We start from the raw sequence: 20622 nt of genomic DNA, 5'->3' as shown, positions 1-20622 counted from the left end.
TTAATTCAACATCCAGTGAGGTTTATCACCATCTTACAAACAAGAGAGGGTATAGCTTAATTCCAGGTCACAGGGAGCAGATCACAGCTGGGATTTAGTCTAGGTCTTTTGATTATGAGCTCAACCTGGTTTTGCATAAAACCAGTACTTTGGGGGAAGTTAAAAAAAAACAAACAGATATTCAGACAGTGCCTGTCATCTTGTCCCCACTACACCCAACAGAGGCTGATCTAGTAGGTCTGGCTTTGATGACCAGAGATTGTGCCAAAAGCCTCTCGGAGCCCCTGTGAACATCTCATTGTGCATTGGAGTTTGAAATAAATTGGTAGAGCTCCTAAGATCTCCTGTGGAAGCTGTTTTTGTACCTAAAGATTAGCTTGTTTATAACTTCCCATACTCACTGAGAACTGAATATTAAAAAACACCCTGGTTTGCGGCGGCATTGTTTAATGTAAAACATAGAGGATTAAGTTTAGTCATGACTATTCAACTTCCTAGTTGTATAACTTCAAGCAAGTTAACTCCTTTCAGCCCAAGCTGACTGATATGTAAGATGAACTTGTAATGATTAAGTGAAATTAAATATTTAAAGTACTTAGTACAATGTCTGGCAGAGAGTAAGTTCTCAATAACTCTTAAGAACATGTCCCTCTAGAAGTAGGCTTCTGGTTAATTTAGTATTTTAACTATATAATTTAAATATATATATATATATTTTCCTTTTTCATATTTGCAAGGATCACTATGTCAATCATTTGAGCATGTGCATTTGTCCCTAAGCATGTAACTTTACTAATCTAGAGGCCTATGTGCCTTGAGTCTTTGGAATGACTAGGGAATTTATTATATCTCCTTTCTAATCCACAATATTTGAGTTTACAAATTTTAAAAATAAATCTCATGATATGTGTCTTGCACATGTAGGCATCTCTGTAGTCTTCTTCTCTCTGGTAAATCAGCTGCTTGAGGCTCAGGTAAGACATAGTCAAAGTCATGCAATCATGCTACAATCAATAAACCTCAGATATGCAGATGACACCACCCTTATGTCAAATAGTGAAGAGGAACTAAAGAGCCTCTTGATGAAATTGAAAGAGGAGAGTGAAAAAGTTGGCTTAAAGCTCAACATTCAAAAAACGAAGGTCATGACATCTGCTCCCATCACTTCATGGCAAATAGATGGGGAAACAATGGAAACAGTGAGAGACTATTTCCTTAGGCTCCAAAATCACTGCAGATGGTGATTGCAGCCATAAAATTAAATGACACTTGCTCCTTGGAAGAAAAGCTATGACCAACCTAGACAGCTTATTAGAAAGCAGAGACATTACTTTTCCAACAAAGGTCTGTCTAGTCAAAGTTTTGGTTTTTCCAGTGGTAATGTATGGATATGAGAACTGGACCATAAAGAAAGCTGAACACTGAAGAACTGATGCTTTTGAACTGTGTATATAGAAGAGAGTCCCTTGGACCGCAAGATCAAACAAGTCAGTCCTAAAGGAAATCAACCCTGAATATTCATTGAAAGGCCTGACGCTGAAGCTGATTCTCCAGCTCTTTGGCCACCTGATGTGAAGAACTGACGCACTGGAAAAGACCCTGATGCTGGGAAAGATTGAGGGCAGGAGGAGAAGGGGATGACAGAGGATGAGATGGTTGGGTGGCATCACTGACTCAATGGACATGAGTTTGAACAAGCCCTGGGAGATGGTGAAGGACAGAGAAGCCTGATGTGCTGCAGTCCATGGGGTCCCAGATAGTCAGACACGACTGAGCGATTGAACAACCACCATGAGACATAGTCAAAGTCATGCAATCATGGTATATCATTTTGATGTCAAATGCATGAGTCTTGGGCAAGCTTTTCATGTTCTTTGCATAGTATTAATTTCCACCAAGTATAAAAGTGCCTTCATGATATTGATTTTTGAACACTGTACATTGCTTGCAGTGAAGATGGAGTTTAGGTAAAAAGAGGGTGTTTTCAAGCTACAGTGAATTTTATTGTAACATACACCATCATGTATGGCTGTTTCTCATGGACAACATAGAGAACCTAAGGGGTCTGCAGAGAGGAGGCACCAGAGGAACTCCCAGGTTCTACCACCAAAAACCCACCAGCGCAAGGAACATGGTCAGGATTCTGGTCATAATGACAGAGTAGAGGGACTTGGGTGGAAAACAGAAGCAAAATAAAGCTTCTTGAATAATTTATTACTCTAAAAACATGGTCATAAAATCTCGTGCTATCAGTTCAGGAAAAAGACCCCACTGTTGCTGTATTCTGCTGTTACTGACTGCAGGACCACAGCAGGCAAAATAGCCAAGTACATTTTCACTACCTCTATCACCATTACTCCCACTGATAGTTCATTTGGCCATTCCTTCCTATTGCCTGAAGACATACATCACAGTCTGGCAGCGGTAGGCCTGACTGTCCTGTTTATTTTATCTTTAGCTTTCACAACTGCAAAGGAAAGCCTGAGTTTTTTTAATAAACATCCCAGCACCAGTTTATGAGAGGAAGAATGAGTTAGATAGTGATGTGGGGTTTGGGAGGAAGGCTTAAGCCAGCTGTGGATGAGAAGGTCCAATTTGCATTGGAACTGCTAGCTGGAACTCAGGGAAATCCCATCTGGTTTAGAGAAGAGTAAAAGAAAATAAAACAGAATAGAGACTGCAATGCCTCAATAGTCAGTCTACAGACCATTTACCCCAAGGTCTCCTGTGGGAATAGCACTGTGCGTGGAGCTGTGGAGGATTGTAAGAGAGACGAGTAGCCTGACCTCCCTTTTTGAAGGGTTTTCAGGCTATTTGAGCCATGGTTCTTTCACTAGCAGTGATTTCCTGAGTTCATACCAAGTGCCAAGCAGTGCTCTAAGTACACTGGAGAATAAGACAAAGTCTCCATGCTCATGGAGCTTATATTCCATGAATAAATGGGTGTGAATTACCTAGTAAATTCTACAGAGAATCATGAGGGGATAATCAGTTAGTGAGCAGGTTGCTTACTAGGGAAGTCATGAAAGATCTCTCTGAGGAGTAAAATTGGGAGAGAGACCTGGACCATCAGAAGAAATCAACCAGGCAAAAAGTAACAGGGTGTTCTTGGAAGGGAAGCTAGCATGGCCAGATTCTGAGACATTCTGGGTCCGGGGCAGCTGTCAGAGAGTGGTGGGCAGATCAAAGGCAACTTTCACCATAGGTCATGGTACAGAATTTTGGTGTGGAAAATTCTACCTTTGAAGATGTGAAGCAAGAAAGTGACTTGACCTGTTTTATACTGTATAATTCTTGAATGTTTCTGTGGCTTTGTTATGGAGAATGGATGTGGGAAATCGATGGGGAGGCTACTGCAGCGTCCAGGCAAGGAACTCTAGTGGCTTACTCCATGACATGGGTGATAGCTATGGGGGAAAGTCACTGTAAGGGATTTGTTGCCAGAGTCAGCAGAACTTCCTGCTACACCGCATGTGTTGAGGTGAGTTGGGGTAGGGGCTCAAATATCATGACTAATTAGGGGTTTGTTCACCTGGATCCCCTAATTAGTCATGTTATCTGAGGCTCTACCCCAACTCACCTCCACATATGCACTGTACAGTCTATGGAGTTGCAAAGAGTTGGACATGACTTAGTGACTAAACAACAATTGGGTCACACCCAAAAGATGGGAAAGATGCAAGTGGAGGCGGACAGTGGAATCCAAAGTTCTCTCTTAGCCCTTTTGAATTTAAGGTGCTGCTTAGATATTGCAGTGGGAACATTGAGTAGCCAGTTGGATATGGGAAATTGGAATCTGAAAGGAGGCTTGAACTGCAAATCACCATCATATAGGTGATAGATCTTTACAGAAAAGGGATGGGATGGGATGGCTTGGCCTAGGGCCACACCTGGAACTAACCAAGAAATAGAAGGATGAAGGATCAGAAGAGAAGGAGGAAAACTGGAAAAAATCTTGGGCTATTCAAGCTAAAGGAAGAAAGTATTTCAGACAGTCTTCATTTCTGACTGGCACACAGGTCATCTTTATGTGGATAAAACAAATCTTTTCTATTAGCTACTGTCTTGCACTTTAATAATATTATGAAGACCTAGTAGCTTGCAAATAATGACCTATATGCATATTTTAGCCCTAAAAACCCACAGAGAAGGAAGGTTAAAAGGAGAGCAGTTGCTAAATTCATGGCTTTAAGCCTTATTTACACTGCTATTTGTCTTTGTTTCTCTTCATGAATATACTCACCGAAGAGAACTCTTGATTAAATAAATGAGTATCGATAAGGATGACTTGTTTTTGAATCCCACCCACTTCACAAATCAGAGATCCAAGTGTTGCAAATTGTTCTATATTTTGTAGCTGAATTCAACAAATATGTACTGAAGACGTGAGGTGTGCCCTGCTCTATGTTAGATGGACTTAAAAAAACATAAAATAATTAGAAAGATTCAGCTTGTGCATCAAGGAGCTTGTAATATCCTGAGTGAAGACAGAATTACTTGTACTAATACCTGATTACCATCCAAACAAAATGAAAATAAAAATATTAATTCCTGGAAATTTCTTAAGTGAGTTTTCCCTTTTGAATATCTTAACCAATATTAACTCTTCTGGAAGAAAAGAACTAAAATGCTACCTTGACCCTCCATGCCTTCATATCCTCATCTTATCCCCCATATCCTTATTAGGATATGTCTTTCCAAGTGAATTTGATGAGAAATCCACCCTTGTCACTATCCTAATTGGTTTCTTCAGTAGTGACAAGTGGTGTTGAACTCTTAGGATATAGCGAATAACATCTTCTTCCATTTGAATAAAATATTGCCTAGTTTCCAAAGTAATTTTACTTAAATTTACATACATTTGTGAGCTAAAAGGACTTGTCTTTCTGATTTTGTAAATGAGCAAACTGAGATTCCAGGGGTTGGGGTGAGGAGTAACTTGTATCAAATCACATGACTTGATAAAAAATGTTCCTATGGGAACATATCTCAATATGGCCTCTTTGGAGCTTAACTCTAACCCACAGAAGAGGGAAACAAAGTAACTATAAAATTATACGCAGAAATAACAAATTTCCTCTGAAATATGAACTAATGTTTCCTCTGAAATATGAACTTTAAGAACTTAGCATTGCTGGAGAGGTAGAACAGGAGTTCAAGAGAAGTTCAACAGGGGCTTCCCTGAGGTTCAGATGGTAAAGAATCTGCCTGCAAGGCAGGTGACCCGAGTTTGATTCCTGGGTCGGCAAGATCGCCTGGAGAAGGGAATGGCAACCCACTGCAGTATTCTTGCCTGGAGAATTCTGTGGACAGAGGACCCTGGTGAGCCACAGTCCATGGGGTCTCAAGAGTTGGACATGACTGAGTGACTAAGCACAGCACAGTAATAATACTACTTATGTGAAGATTTTTGACTGAGGCTATTATTTGTTTGATGAATAAGCTGGAGCACATACTCCAAGTATCACGCTTGGAGTAGTGCTGATCTCCATTGTCGGGGACACCCTCATTTTATAGTTGATGCTATAGTGTAAACTCTGGAGAAAATAGTAACAAACATTTGAAGAGCCCTTTATAATGTATAAGCTCTTTCACATTCAAAGTCTCAGTTGTATAAACTTACCCTTTGAGATAGGTTAATTAACCAGACATTATAATCTCCATATTACACATGGAGAAACAAACTCAGGAGGATTAACTGACTTTTCCATGTCCTAACAAACTAGCATAGTAGGTAATACAATCAGGATTGGAACTCAGGTCTCCAGACTCTAAGACTTCTGTCCCATATACTAGATTTCAGGTACAAGGGGAGCCACTTTTGATATGAGATTTTAATTCCTCTATGGAAAGCTCTAGGCTAGTGTAGGGGTGAAAAAAAAGCAGTTAATGATAGTCATTAGTTCATTCAAAAATGTTTGAATGATTATTAGTATTTTGGCTAGTTGGAAAAATAAAGATAAAAAGATGCAATATTCTCACCCTAAAGTTCTTAGAATCTAGCTGAAAGTGAGAAGAAAACCAATTAAATGAAATGGAGCGTTGGAGTCATTGAAAAATCTGTATAGAATGCAGTAGGTTCACAGAAAAGAATGGAGATTAGGGGACAGACCTGCAGGTACAAGTTAAGGGTTTTGTAAACATAGGGGAAGAAGTCATTAATTCAAGGTCCTTCTACATGTAAACGTCCTACCTCATGAGGTTTGAAAATATAGTACTACTTTTTGTAATGTTTTATCCTATCTTTCTTCTTAAGTATAAAAAGTTGCTTTTATTTAGCAAGCAGATCATTAATATAGAAATACAATTCTGAGTACTGGGCTTGATGGTGTTCTGGGGTCTTTTCCATCTTGGAGGTTATACAAAATAATTCATTTGGACTTTCCTCTGGGATCTCACCTGTGCACACTGAAGACAGTGTCCTTATTGAGCAGGACCCACTCTGCCAGAGAGGCAGGTTTGCACCTTGAATTCCTTCAGTATTCTTTGGGCTTCTCAGGTACAACCACAGGCAGCTGAGAAACATATTTCTTCAAAACAAGTGCACTTTGCGAGATGCATTCGGAGTAACTCCATCTGATTGCATTTGATGTTCTTAAAAGTCGGGTTTTGCATTTAGACAGTTATTTGGAATAGTGGGATAAAAATGTCACATCAAAATATGCTATTTCAAGTCAAATTATTGTATTGTTTGTTCTCAATGGAATATAATCCCAAAGCATTCTTAACACTCAGCAGAGGCATATACAGAGAACCGTGCAGTTATTGGTAATAAAAACCTATTGTAGATATCTAATGAAATATGAAAATGAAGTTGTGACCTGATTATGAGCTACTCGCAACATTATTTTCTATCTTATGTTAGACATCAGACAAGCTTCGTGTGTATTAACTGCTGGTTGACTTCTACAATGTATATGCACTGATATAGCACTGTGTTGGCTTCCTTTGAAACTGTGGCTTCCATGGGTTTAAAAAATACATATATTATTTTATTTGCAAAATGACAACCATAAAGTTTGGTATGTTCAATTGTTTAAACCAGTGATTTCCAGAAAGTAAATGGTGTCCTACTTATATAAGCTTTAAAACAAGCAATTTTGAAATAGGTAAATTAGTCAGTATAAACCTTAGGAGACTCAAATTGCTGATGGATCTTCTTCAAAATACCTCTCATTTTACAGGAGTATGATTCCTGGGCATATCTCAGATTTATATCACTTATGTTTCCTACAAAAATGCCCATGAAACAAAAAATAGCCCATGTGAATGTTATTAAAACTTTGTTCTCCAGAAGTTAACTGATGCCTTGTGAGGCAATATTAACATTTATAGGGTTTTGTCATACAATAAAATTCAATGTTAAAAGTATAATTATTCCAAAAAAATTAACTAAATGGCAACAAGGGTTTTTCTTTTCCTATATTATTGGGATTTTTTCCCCCTCCTCCTAAAACCTCCAGCTGTACTTTGTGAAGTTCCTAGAATAACAATTCACATAAAACCAGAGACTAAAAATCTTGGTACGGACTGACCCATGGGGACACATTACTATGATCATTTTAAAATAAAATAATAAAAGGGGCGTCCCATAGGGGACAAAAGTCTGACTCCTCCTCACAAATGTATTCTATTTGTCAAAGTCACCCCAAAAAGCTTCTTAGGAGTAGTTGGAATTGGCTGTCAGAACCAGATGCTCTTAAGTGTCTCACCTCTGTGGTTCTCCTACCCGGGTTCCCCAGTCCTTGGTTGACCATTAATGTTCTCACAGGGACAAACTAATTAGTGTAATTCTTGTGATCGCTTCCAGTAGAGGCTGAGGCCATTTCTAAAAACTCTTTCCCCATGGTCCTTTCTGCCCTATCTTCTCTCTCTCTCTCTCTCTCACACACACACACACACATTTTCTCTTTTCTTTCTGTCACTGTAGGTTGAATGGAGCATTTTGTTTCCCACACAGTCTGTAGGAGACAGGCACAGTTTCCCCCAATGTCCTTCAAATAAGCTACCTTCATTGCCTGACGATCCTATAGCTTACTGACTCTGTGGCACTGCGCTCTTTCAGAGCAGAGGACTGGAGAGTGGGAGTTTGCTCCTGTTACTTAGGAAAAGCTCCAAACTCTCCATTTATCAGGTACATTTGATGACCACAATTGTCACACGTGTACCCTGTCAATTTGGCTAAGCCCAAGAACACGTACATGGAGCCGTGTTAATGATGACCCCTCTATGTCTTACAAAATGTGCCTTCTGAGATTGTGAATGAATCCGGGCTAAGTTTCCTAGAGCAGAACCCACCAACTCACATGTATTTTTTACCTCAGTTGCTGCCTCTACACGCTCTACTTCAGTGCCCAACACATGAACACATATCTACACACATGCTTACAAGAATGCAATTGGCAGGAAGTCTTGGGATGCCCTCTGCCCCTACTGGAAAGGCATGAAACTAAATCCAATACCTTTCTCCTACTCTCGAATTTGTCTTGCTGACCTCTTCCCAACCCTAGCTTGCTGTTCTGTTTTTCTATTTTCCCTAAATGCAACTTACTTTTAGCATGTATTAACTTGGTTAGCATTCCTGCAGTGACAGGATAATAGACAATTACCCATTTGTCAGTCTTAGCCTCTTTTTTTCCTCTCTCAAATGTCTATTTAGGACGTACATCCAGACTGCACGCCCTTTTTATTTTTTTAAAAAAAGCAAAACAAAACAAAATTTTAAGAAAATGCAAACTTTGTTTTTCAAAGAAAATGCAAAATTTGTTTTTAATGTTGGCTATCACCAAAAGGGGAGTCGATAAGCCAGAAAATACAAAACAACAACAACAACAAAAGTGTCCCCTGACTGCTCTGTCTGTGCCTCCTCAGCGTGTGCATCTGGTTGTTCATCTCTGAAAGTGTGTGAACTACTTTTTTCTTTAAATTATTTTTTGTCCTTTGCTCCCTTCTTATTTGGGAATTAAGTGCTTTTTGTACTCTATCTATCTATCTATCTATATATATATATATTGATGTGTTTCTTTTTAATTGCTGGATCTTTAGATTTGGTTTTATCCAAAACTATGACAAAAAAAAAGTTATGAATTGTTTTCTGCAACTTTCCCCCACTCCCTCTTTAAATGTGGAACAACTTCAGCTGCAGAATTCCCACAGCCACATCTTTAACATAAGCCCACTCTCACCAGAATCACACGCACCATGGGTGGAATGGGGAAGATGGGTGACATCACTCAGACAGTACCCTTCCTATAGAAGGAAGTAATAAACGACCCAGCCAGCAGGCTCCCTGCACAACTTTGTCTTTCAGTCACACAGGAAGATCTCTAACCCCCTCCCCTAACTCTCGATGGGGCTGTGTGGCTGCCGTTGAAGTTTTTCAACCTGAATGCATAAACCTAGTCTCCTTGTTTTTGCTTTTAACCTTCTGATCATTATTATAAGTATTATTATTATTATTATTATTGCTACTATTATTATTTCATGTATCTTGGCTACTTTTAGTAGGGACAAAAGTTTAACTGTTTTTATTATTGGAAAATCTTTAATGAAACTGTAATGATTTTTGGAATAATTGCATGTTGAAGAAGTTGCAGCTTAGGGTGTGTGAGATTGTCAGTGTTAGAGTTCTGTTCTTTATATCTGTAGATGGGCATGTATAGGCTCATTTGTTTTTGTATATTGCCCATCCCTTCCTTACAGCCAGAAGCTCTAACGCAGCTAGATCACTCCGTGCCGCCCTTACATGGACATGGCGACTCACTTACACATTTACTCCCATCATCTTCATCTCTTGTGTAGTACACTCATAGATACGGCCCTACCCTTTCTGCATCTTCCCTTCCCATCCCCCTCCTTTCTTTAGCATTGTTCAAATTGATGTGCTGTCATCCATCCCCTTCAAATAAGGAAATTCTAGAACTTGTCAAAAAAAGACAAAAAGATTTAAACTCAATATATATCTGAGAACCTATATTAATGCAGAAATTCATTCAAAATTCTCTAGATTCATAGATTTTTTAAAGGCAAATTATAAAATTAAACAGGTTTTTTTTTAAGTTTTTTTTTAAATCATCGCAATCAGAATAATTTCAGATTCAAAACTGATGCCCTCCCAAGCCCCTGAAAGTAAAAAAGAAATTGATAAAGTGCAGATTTTTTTTCTTTTCATGTTATGTGGTGTGGATGTATGTGTTGTTGCCTCCTGTATCATCCTCTGTTGTAAATTATTATATTTGAAAATTAGACATTTTGCTCAAAAGTTTTAAAAGAAATGACAACAAAAAAAGCAAGTTACAAGAAAGTGGCAATTCTATTTGTCCAAGAGCATTCTTACACAACTTTCTTTTGTAAATTTTTCTTTCATGCCAAAAAACATGCGGGCAATTTGTTGATGTAAGTTGACTATAAATTAATACAGTATGCTTTTTTAAAAATTTTTTTGTCTATATGGAAATGATTTCTTTCTTTATTTTCTTTACAACAACCTGTATTTTTTTATTTGCTTTTATTTTTCTTTCTGTCCTTCCTTATATTGTGAATGCCTTGATGTTGATGTTATTTGCTCTCTTTCCCTCTAGCTTACTTTGGCCCTGAAGTTGATTTTATTTTCTACTCTATGATTTTTTAAGATAAGAGTAAATGTTTTATTTCATTTGTGTCTATTTGCTTAATTTTCACTGTTATGTTTTGTGCTGAATTGCTCCTAATAATTGATGTGAATTCTACTCTTGGTGGAAAGGTATAGGTAAATTGTTCTTACCATCCAAGGGAAGCCTGACCTCTTTGCCTGAACCAACTTTTAAAGCTTTGAAAGTAATGGTAGTTTCTACAGTGGGATATGAAATTAGATACAACCTATGGGAGGCCTGTACCCTAGAAGAAAATTAATTGAGTTAACGACAAGTGTTTTAGTGGTGATTACATCCTAATTTAACTCCTTAGAAAACATTTGGGGAAATCGGTCCCTGATTTTATTTTCCTTCAGCACAGGGGGAATAAGATACTCTCAAGTGACTACGGTAGAGTTTGTTTTATCCAGGATTAAAATATCACCATCACTGAAAACTACAAAATCAGACTGATTAAGAAAAGAGACATCATGAATCTCAGATTTCTTAAGTATTGTCCTATAATAATATGATAATGCTGCCTTCCAAAGTATGCAACTAACTATGGTGAAAGACACCCATGCACAGTAAGCACCCAACCTCCCCTCCTCCTGTCTGTCTTTCCTTTTCCCTTTCGATTAATATTTGCCATTTCTCTCAGGGGTTTAATCAGGTAAGCTTTAAAAGGATCCTAGGATTCTCTCAAGAAGAAACACGATGATTTTCACACCTAAAGTTTTATTTAGGAAATGTTTTCGGTAGGTATTACCATTTTGTGTGACTCTACCATGAGAATACCCCTTGCCCTTAAAGGTATTTGGATCAGTTATGCACTTCAGGAAACATAAGATCAGCAAGAAGTGCTATAGAATTTTTAAATGAAGAAGTTACTTGCTTCACTCTAATTTTAGGTATTAGTATTACTATTGCAAAAATATCAAACTGAAGCGTGGATATGGGATATGATTCTAATACAGCAGCATCTGTGAGTGAGCCTTATCTGCCTTGGTTTATATGAGTATATAGTGTTGATATGTCGGATGATAGTTTAGGTTTAAAACTAAGAACCTCCTAAATGGAGTGCTATTTTATCTAGTTGAAACCTTTTGTTTTTGTTGAAGATGCCTAAGTCCATTTGATATAAGGCTAGTCATTTCTTTTAAATACAAGCTCTTGGGGTTATTATAACATTCTTCAAACACTGCATTAAAAATAGCCTTAATTATCTAGATCCTGTATTATTATACTTCTACCTCAGCATGAGACTACTCTGTTAAAAATGGTCAGAAAAAAGTAATCAACAGTATCAGTGTTTATAGGCCCCAAATACCTAATAGAAATATTACTAATAGCTAGCATATTAGAATAGCAGTCATCTCTGTGCTAAATAGTTAACATGCATTTTAAGTGACACTAACATGAATCATTATTTATACTGGTGGCTTGAGGTAAGCTGTGTTATTATTTCCATTTTACAAAGAATTATTTGACCAACTCATGGGGCTAGTAAACCAGAAAACTGTGATGCTAACTTAAGTCTGAGTGATTTCAAAGGCAAAACTCTTAACCAATATGCAGATGAAAAACTCCACAAGACATTCCTTCTTTTACACTTCCCAGATGGTGCTAGTGGTAAAGAACCCACTAGCCAACACAGGAAATGCAGGTTCGATTCCTGGGCTGGGGAGATCCCCTGGAGGAGGGCATGGCAACCCACTCCAGTGTTCTTTCCTGGAGAATCCCATGGACAGAGGAGCCTGGTGGGCTACAGTCCATGGGGTCGCAAAGAGTCAGACACGACTGAGCGACTTAGCATGCACACCCACACGATGATATCAAGGGGCTATTTGTTCATCTTATCTGGGCACATCTTGAAAAGAATAGACTGTAGCCTTTTGGAATCAAATCCATTTCAGAGAAACTAGGGGGAAAATGTCCTGCCTAAAGATTCTCATCTCATTAAAATACTATTTAAAAAGCTAAGTCCCTTCGAGACACTTGAATTTTTCCGGTGTCTGCTTCCCAGGGACTTGCCATGTCTATCCATGACTATTTTTCCTGAGGACAGTTGAAGAAGAGCTTCACGGTTCCAAGTTTCCAGATATGGATGTGTTACAAGTATACACTTCTGCGGCACCAAATGACTAAATGAATACAATTCAATAATTAATTTGGTGGGGAAAAATGACTTCTCCCCACTGTGCATGAGTTTCCCAGCAGAAAAATTAGAAAAATGCAAATAAGAGATGAGGTAAAGAACCTAAACACAGATAAAAAGAAATTTAAGGACTTGGAGCATGGTGTCTTCTCCCAGAGTCTCATTCTTCAGTGTCACTGTTTTTCATATTTTTGTGACTTCTAAGACCCAAATATCTCCAGAGAGGCAAAGGTTGGAGCCATATTGAAACTTTCTGCTTCTCTTCTTGTGTTTTGAGATGACCCACCACATCACTATCACCTACAACATTCTCACAGTTCAGAAGAGTTCTATTAAATTTTTAATACACTGTCTTTTCCAATGGCAGAGAGCCCCTCTTGCTGAATATCAGCCCTAGACACATGAATTATATATCTATAAATACACTCATAAAGCAAAAAAGCAGGGCAGCCTTCAGGGCTAAAATAGACCTTTTATACCTCTAGTGATCTCTCTGGTTTAAAGAAGAGCACAACCCTGTCAAAAAAGAGTATATATTCCTGATTTAAAATGCTAACTTTAAGGAAAACAGATAGTTCTTATTCCAAACCAAAGAAGAGTTCTGGGGACAGAATAAGAAATGAGAGTTGTGATGGATTACAGGTTTTGTAATACTCTGCCAGCAGCTTCTGATGACTTTAAGCTTGTTGCTTCTGTGAATACTTTTGTAAGCATGGCCATCTGAGAGATCACTGACTTCATGGTCTTTGGGCAGTGAAAAAAGTTATCAGCTGCTCCAACATTTCTGAGGAAAGTCACTTTGGATTAACACAAATAAACATGAAATCTTAAGTAGCCCTCTGCAGTCAAAGTCATTTCTAGTAAGGATCTAATGATGGGAGAAACACATGCCTCGTCTGTTTATCTCAAATGATGTGAGAGCCCTTGGACTCGTCTGGACCCTAGAGTCATCTTAAATATAAAATTTGATATAAAAATGGCATATACTTGTCCCAGGCACCTTTCCCGTTTACTGTTATCTAAAAATTTCCACCTATATTCACTCTAATTCCCCTTTATAACACCAACTCCTACACCCCAGTGGACTCCCTTTTAAACTAAAGACATTCTTCCAATTCCTTGAGTTGCAAGGGCAGGGGAGCTATGGAAGTTTCTACAATTTCATTGATAAAGCATTACCAGGTTTTAGGCTCAAAAGCCCGTAAGAGGGGCATAATTTGTCATTTTTATCACTACTACTAGGATTAATAGTAGCATGGCCAAGAAAACTGAAAATTAACAGTTTTAACAGATTCTGTTATTAAAACTCTGTACCAGCCTACCCATCATTTTAGTTTTGAAATAAGCTTTTACCATTTCACAAAAGGGCCTCATCAACTTTTAGAAGCTCTTTGTTAATTAGTAAGCTTCCAGACCTTCTTTCCTTCCCATCATGGAAAGGATGAATTTCACTTTTTTTTTTCCTGCTCCAAGAGAGATGCTCACTTCAGGGTGTTTGAATGAGAAGTGAAACGCAAAGAAAAGTGGAAGTGATTCAACTGCAGAATGAGCAGCATGTAGATGTTGTAGGTTTTTTAAACAACAAAGACACTCTGGAAGCTTTAGCTAGGATTGAAAAGACAGGGGGGAAAAACAGGCAAACGTTAAGACTCCAGTTGGGTGTCACAGATGGCACTCTAAAAGTGCAAATGAATGCCACTCTGTAATCAGGAAGACAGTGATCTTCATCTCATTTAAAGGGACACTCACATCCTACTTAACAATTTGCCTTTGCATTCAATTATCTGTCCCAGGACTTTGCCTCCCAACAAATCAGTCATTCCTTGCCCTTTATCCCAGTTTATTTTCCACTTAATATATATTGGGTTGACTTTTATCCTTGCTCTAAAAGGCAAACAACTCCCCGTATTTGTGCCAGAAAAGAACACCCGTGCTAAACCTTTGTTCTACCTTTGTTCTGGGTGAGATGGGTACGAAAATCTTGCCTTGTCCTCCAAAGGCAAGTAAAATCATTCTGGTCAGTCCTAAGGGAATCTTTAAGCAGACTGCACGAGCCTTCACTCCTTTGTTCTCACTGCACTTTCCTTACTCAAACACTGCCTGCTTCCATCACCTTAAATATAACACTCGGGGCTGGAAGAATAGGAGGGAAAGGAGGCACCTCGGGGTTAGTTTTAAGACTGGCTTACCTCTGGGGGCCTGTATTCTAAATTCCACTTATAAAAACTAGCAAAAGTGTGTAAATTATGCATTAAATAAGTTGCAAGACATATGAATTCTATATGGTCACAATGTAAAAAAAAAAGAAAAAAAAAAATAGGCCTGCTAGCCCAGGAAAGCAAGCCTAAGCTTTCTAAAATCTGCAAAAATCAGTTGCTCAATAGCTGCAAACTCTGAGCGCTAGAAGAGAAGCTTGGGGTTTAGAGCACAGGCCAAAATATCATCTTGAGATTCTTAGAAAGGATCTTGTTTTATTTCCCCACTTATGTAGCATCGTTGGGTAGGTCAGGAATGATGGTCCCATGCTCTCTTGTGCCTTCCATTCCATATGATACACATCAGGTACACTGTTGCCAACCTCTCTGACTCAGTTTCTCTGGCAGAGAATGAAAGCTTCTGACATGGATGAAAGCAGATTAACTGGGCCAGGGACTCATCATGCTCTCTCTGCTAGAAGATTTTTAAAAAACAGTAGTTGGAATAACTTTTTAAATAAATTTAACAGAAGACATGAACTGTGACTTCCTGAGATTCTTTCTCTGTTGGAAAATAACACTATAAAGAGACACAGAATTATCTTGCTTTACATACAGGAATAATAAGCTTGGCCCTACATTTAGGTGAGTAACAGCCACCGTAGAATATTTGTGATAACCATGATTTCCAGGGACTATAATTTAATGAACTCTCCTGACCTTCCTTTCCTGACCTAGTCCTAGTATAAGGGTGGTAAGGAGGGTCTGTGGGTACACTGATAAATATCTACCACTCTAAATAAGCATCACTGATCTTAAAAATTCACTTTGCTCTCTCTATATTTCTGGATCTAAAAGTAAGTTTCCAGTAAGTCATGGATATATAGCCTGGGTATTTTTAAAATCTAGTGTCTGCTCAGCATATATTGCATATAACATAAAAGCAATGTATGAATATAACATTAGACCAATACAAAGCAAATTGTTGTTTTATAGTCAGAGGAATTTCTGGAACAGCATAGTCAAAATGGGCCTGTTATATGAACATTTTCAATCTCTGTAAGTTCCCCTTACTTAGCTTATACTAAACAAAGCCTACACTTGATAAATGTGAAATAAAAAGTAGTAACTTATAAAATACTGAAGATGAGCTCTTTTGTGTTCCTTGATCTTGATCTCAGTGACATGGAAAATCTGTCATTCTCATCCTAATGGGAGCAAATAAGTAGAAACCCAAGAAGAAAATTGGAGAAGGAAATGGCAACCCACTCCAGTATTCCTGCCTGGAGAATCCTGTGGACAGAGGAGCCTGGTGGGCTGCTGTCCATGGGGTCGCACAGAGTCGGACACGACTGAAGCGACTTAGCAACTTAGCATGCATGCATGCCTTGGAGAAGGAAATGGCAACCCACCCCAGTATTCTTGCCTGGAGAATCCCAGGGACAGAGGAGCCTGATGGGCTGCCATCTATGGGGTCACACAGAGTCGGGCACGGCTGAAGCGACTTAGCAGCAGCAGCAGCAAGAAGAAAATAAAGAAATGCTAGATTAATCACATGCATGTGTTCAAGTACACACACACACACACACGCACAATTGATGGTGAGTATCTGCAATGGTGTAGTTAAATGTCATCATCCCATAAGCAGATCCTGGAAAAAAAGCCTATTTGAATTCTATCTAAATAATTACTTGAGAGTATCTTTAAATATCTAAGCCCTCACTCTATGAATTTCAGGTTTTGGTGGCAAGAGGCATACCATGGGCTCTAGATCAGCCTAGAACGATTAGGCTGCAAGTAGAGAGGGTCTGGATGTGCATCCAAGGCTCTCATCATTTCTGAGATGTGACCTATGAACTGCATTTACTGAGCACGGCTGTGACTTGTGTTTCTCCAAATGTACTAATTCTGTTTCTCTTTTTTCTTTTCCATCCCAGGAGGTGAATTAGTTATCCCTCTTCTTGTAGAAGACCCTTTAGCTACCCCTCCTATTGCTACTCGTGCACCTTCCATTACACTCCCCCCTACCTTCCGCCCCCTCCTCACCATTATTGAGACCACCAAAGATTCCCTGTCTATGACCTCTGAGGCGGGGTTACCTTGCTTGTCGGACCAAGGCAGCGATGGTTGTGATGATGATGGCTTGGTGATATCTGGGTATGGCTCAGGGGAAACCTTTGACTCTAACCTGCCCCCTACTGATGATGAAGATTTTTACACCACCTTCTCCTTGGTAACAGATAAGAGTCTTTCCACTTCAATCTTCGAAGGTGGCTACAAAGCACATGCGCCCAAGTGGGAATCCAAGGACTTTAGACCTAACAAAGCCTCCGAAACTAGTAGGACTACTACCACATCTTTGTCCCCTGAGCTGATCCGCTTCACAGCTTCCTCCTCGTCTGGGATGGTGCCCAAATTGCCAGCTGGCAAAATGAATAACCGTGAGCTCAAACCCCAGCCTGATCTAGTCTTGCTTCCGTTGCCCACTGCCTATGAGCTAGACAGCACCAAACTGAAGAGCCCACTAATTACTTCCCCCATGTTCCGTAATGTGCCCACAGCAAACCCCACGGAGCCGGGAGTCAGACGGGTCCCGGGGGCCTCAGAGGTGATCCGCGAGTCCAGCAGCACAACAGGGATGGTCGTCGGCATTGTGGCTGCAGCCGCCCTCTGCATCTTGATCCTCCTGTACGCCATGTACAAGTACAGGAACAGGGACGAGGGCTCCTACCAGGTGGACGAGACGCGGAACTACATCAGCAACTCGGCGCAGAGCAACGGCACGCTGCTCAAGGAGAAGCCACCGAGCTCGAAGGGCGGCCACAAGAAACAGAAAAACAAGGACAAGGAGTACTACGTGTAGGAGCCACGCCGCCGCTCCCGGCGCGCCAACCTGAGCCCGGGTCGTTCCTCTGCCCACAGACGCGCGTGTACTTGGCAACCTGAGCATTCCGCAGGGGTCAGAACTGTCCCAGGAGACGGGGCTGTATGGACCGTGACTCCGGTGGGGAAAATCATTCGTGAACAGAACACCAAGATGCACCTAACCGGGAAGGCGCAAGCCATGGGCTTCTTTGACGCAGTCGCCGCTCGGAGACAGAAAGTTCTTTCTGCCCTGCTGTGTCAACCAGCACACACTTTTGCACGCTGGAGCGAGCAGGTGGCTCCCCGCTCCACCCCGCCCCCCCCCCCCCGGCCCCCCAACTTTTCGCAGACTTGGAAGCTTCCTTCTCTTGAGGACCTTTCACCCAAGGTAGAAAACTTCATGGCTTACTTGTTCCATAACTCCAAGTGAGTCTGTAATAATGTTTGTGAAGCTTGACTGTAATAATGTTTTTTTTGTTTGTTTGTTTAATTATGTAAAAAACAAAAAAACAAAAAAAAAAAGAAAAGAAAAAAAAAGTTAAAAACAACAAAAACCCACCCTTATCTGGTTCTGGCCAGTGTGCGTGTAACTTTTCAAGATCTGAGGGGAAAAAAAATGGCTTTTGGGTATTTGATTATTTTTTGAAAATAATTGGACATAAGTTAGGAAGAAGAAAAACAAAATCTCAGAAAACAGAAGTAAGAGAGACTATTGCCATATGAACTCAAAAGCTACCATGGTGTTCACCCTACATATCAGGTTGTGGTGTTTGTAGAATCTGTTGTCTGTTTCTATATGATGCTTTGCTGAACACATAGCAAAATCATGGGATGGATGATAGTTTTGATTGGAAAAGCTGGTCCCTCAGGATCAAATTCCAGAATTTGCCACCCAAACCCTGAGCAGATGTGGTTAGGGCTGGTTTTCTCAGAGCTATCAGCTTCACTTAACAATATTGTTCCTGTCCATGAGCCCAGGCAAATTGAGGTAAAGGAGATAGCCCCACAAATTAAAACAGAGCCTTTCCTAGGAAAGGGGGCCGGGGGGGTGGGCTGGATCTGTGACTGATTGAAATGCATGCAAATATAAGAGAAAAGACAATACAAGAAGTCTGTTAAAGAATCAAAACGGACAATAGGGGAGTTCAACTTGTGATAGAACCACAAAAGGTCACACAAGCCAAATATGGCATGACAGAGTGCAAAACTCATAGCTCTTCCCCCACCCCCAACATGATCATGTTTTTCCTAGTGATTTAATTTTCCAGCCTGACATTTACAGATAACTATCCTTCCATTTGCTCATATCTCCCTTCACCCATCTTTTCTAAAGATAAATAAATAACAAATGAATAAAGCTGCTGTGACACACACACACACACACAAAATGGAATTTAATAGTATAATATATATAAATAAATATATATACAGATATATTTATCATGGTATGTTTGATGGGATGACTGAAACAGGAAAACTGTTAAAATCTTGAAGTGGAATGAGAATGTTGTTTTCAAAGAAAATAACAAAACAACAAAAAAGTAAACCTTAAAATGTGAAGAAAGTGTGAGTTTTAGTTTTGTCACAGTTAACTGTGTCAAGGAGAATTAAAAAAAAAAACTCTTCTCAGATTTTGTTTACATATTTTATTACATTTTTGCTGGTATAGTTCCTTCGCCACCTGTGTACATAGCACTTTGAGAACTGTTCTTTCCTTTGTTTATTTCCGTTTGTTTGGTTTCTGTTCCAGTTGTCTTTCTTTCTGAAAAGAGGAATCAATGTACAGTAAAACGATAAACTGGTTCTGTGGCCATACCTAACCCAAAAGCAAGAGGCAAAGCAAGATGAATATTTACACGAAAATGAAATGTGTCCTCTGGAGGGTCAGATATATACAGTTTCTTTTGTACAGATGAAAATCAATCAGCTGTTTAGATTTAGAAATCTACTCTTGCTGGTCTTTGTAAGTTGCATGAATATTTGACTTTGAGAAAATATCTTAAAGATGTGGGGCAAAAAATGCAATCTCAATGATGGTAGCCTTTACTAATGTGTATGGAAAGAGGTGTTCCTCATTATCTGATATTTCAATGTGTTAAGAGTTTTGGATTATTTTGTTATCATTGGAAAAGACGGGATTATAAAGAGGTATCAAAGCACGATTTTAGATAACCTAAATGGCCCAACCTATATGAAGTTGATTATATCTCGATGTCTGTAAAAGATTGCTGTTCTTGGAGTCTTGAGGTCTTGTGAACTGATTTCCTGCTTTCTTTCTTTGCATTTTTTTATTTGTGTAAAAATACATTTGTTATATTCCTTTTAGTGTAAGTTTCTATTTGGACAATTTTATGGGAACATGTGCATTCTGTATGTTAGCTTCTATCATATTCCTGTTGTTTTATGAGCAAACTTAAGAAATTTATTTTATGATGTTGTGAAGTTACTGCTTTTTTTTTTCCTTTTCTCTTTTATTTCATATTTGCATTTTCGTTCAAGGATATGCTTAGCAATAAAATGTTCTTCCCAATCCTTGTATGATGATGCATTTTTATTTTCCAAATATTCATTAAAAGATCTTGCACTGGGGCTAAGTATGATCATCATATGAGAAGTTAAGGAAACTAGGACCATGTTCATGTGAAATAAAATATTATGAATTGCTACTAATTGCTTATCTAAAGTTATCAAAAGTGATATATTTGTGGGCTAAGCAGTTATTGTCTGTCAACTGAGGCATTATTATTTAGATTATTATTGTTTACATAATGATTGTTATTACATTATTATTTAG

The 20622-nt window shown here is 39.1% G+C and overlaps 1 protein-coding gene across 3 annotated transcripts in view; it reads left to right on the top strand.

Moving 5' to 3' along the window:
- The window catches only part of NRXN3 (neurexin 3), a 621447-nt gene extending 601089 nt beyond the window's left edge, over positions 1-20358 (top strand). The window contains exon 7 of one of the 3 annotated variants that reach the window (XM_040225989.1): positions 17525-20358. In XM_040225989.1, coding sequence (XP_040081923.1) covers positions 17525-17826 — 302 coding nt within the window. In that variant the 3' untranslated portion in view covers positions 17827-20358. Of the gene's footprint in view, positions 1-16900 lie in introns of all 3 variants that reach the window. The other 2 variants (XM_040225988.1, XM_040225990.1) reach the window with 2 other exon arrangements.
- The last annotated feature ends 264 nt before the right edge of the window (positions 20359-20622 follow it).

This window comes from Oryx dammah, unplaced genomic scaffold, assembly GCF_014754425.2.
Source record: "Oryx dammah isolate SB20612 unplaced genomic scaffold, SCBI_Odam_1.1 HiC_scaffold_26, whole genome shotgun sequence".
Classification (NCBI taxonomy): domain Eukaryota; kingdom Metazoa; phylum Chordata; class Mammalia; order Artiodactyla; family Bovidae; genus Oryx; species Oryx dammah.
This window is presented reverse-complemented; position numbering and strand designations above follow the sequence as displayed.